This window comes from Fukomys damarensis, unplaced genomic scaffold (genome assembly GCF_012274545.1).
Source record: "Fukomys damarensis isolate Sample0158 unplaced genomic scaffold, DMR_v1.0_HiC HiC_scaffold_17, whole genome shotgun sequence".
Classification (NCBI taxonomy): Eukaryota; Metazoa; Chordata; class Mammalia; order Rodentia; family Bathyergidae; genus Fukomys; species Fukomys damarensis.
This window is the reverse complement of record NW_022900929.1, coordinates 8,130,684-8,131,701: the sequence shown is the minus strand read 5'-3', so window position 1 is coordinate 8,131,701 and position 1,018 is coordinate 8,130,684. Positions and strand designations below refer to the sequence as shown.

At 58.3% G+C, this 1,018-nt stretch overlaps 1 protein-coding gene across 3 annotated transcripts in view; it reads right to left on the bottom strand.

Annotated features, from left to right (window-relative positions):
* Septin7 (septin 7) overlaps nucleotides 1–157 on the bottom strand; it is a 90,451-nt gene extending 90,294 nt beyond the window's left edge. For all 3 annotated transcript variants that reach the window (XM_019210011.2, XM_019210010.2, XM_010640498.3), the window contains exon 1: nucleotides 49–157. In XM_019210011.2, the coding sequence (XP_019065556.1) occupies nucleotides 49–142 (94 nt within the window). In that variant the 5' untranslated portion in view covers nucleotides 143–157. The remainder of the gene's footprint in view (nucleotides 1–48) is intronic.
* Between the last annotated feature and the right edge of the window lie 861 nt (nucleotides 158–1,018).

Sequence of the window (1,018 nt, the reverse complement as noted above, 5' to 3'; positions counted from 1 at the left end):
CCCTGCTTACGCACGCGACGGCAGGACGACGCCTGCGCTGGCTCTCACCAGACTCCGACGGGGCTTCCGGAGGGAGCACGGCGGTCGCGATATCGCGAGATTTGCCCCTCCTGGCCGCGCCGCGTCGCTCCATCTCAGGCATGACTTAAACGGCGTCGTCGCCGTTTTGCTGCTCGAGATTCGCCGCCATGTTTAATTTGGCTGCATTTGGCACGTCTGGGGTCGTGGACAGTCCAGCCTCTTTGTAGTCTACTTCAGTGATGCCTCTAGGGTCAAAGCATATTAGGTTTGTGGGTGAAGCTCAGCGGCGCCCAGAGGGAGTGCTCAGAGGGGTGGAGGGTGCGGCCTTGCCTGCATTAAAGATGGCCGCCACCTGGGCCTCCCACAGTAAAGATGGCCGCCGTCGGGCCGCCCGCGCGACAACGTCAGGTTTGGAGCTGGGGACCCGCCCTGCTGGCCACAGCTCTCCCTACGGAATTGGCGTAAAGCAAAAAGGCGCTGCAGAAGAATCCTGGCTGGGAAGCTGCTCCAAGAGTAGGGCCACGTACTGCCCTCAATTCCTAGCGACTGATTCTGTCATTGTGAGTGAAAGTGACGACACACTTCGAAGCAGGTGTCTGTACCCCCATCCGTCCCGACTTCTTCGACTTGTGGTTATAAAGTAAAATTGGGTCTGGGATGCCCCACGCTTCCCCTGGCTGTCACTGTTTGGTGGGTGGCGGGAGCCCCTGGTTCCTCTCCCGGCTGTCGCCTGATTCCCTCGAAATGATGGACTCCCGCGAGGCTAGCAGGGCCGAGGGAGTCCCTGGGGCGGCAGCTCGCTATCCCTGCAACCCCCAGGCCTCCGCGACGTGCAGACCAGCATTGCCCTACGTGCCCTTCGGGAGCCTGATGGCTGTCCTTGTTGGCAAGATCATAGTCGTGTATGAACCTCTCCTATTATAATGCGTGCTAAGGAATTTTTATGTACATCTAAAAAGTTAGCAATAAAATGCACAAGAACGTTCTTGTCATCACA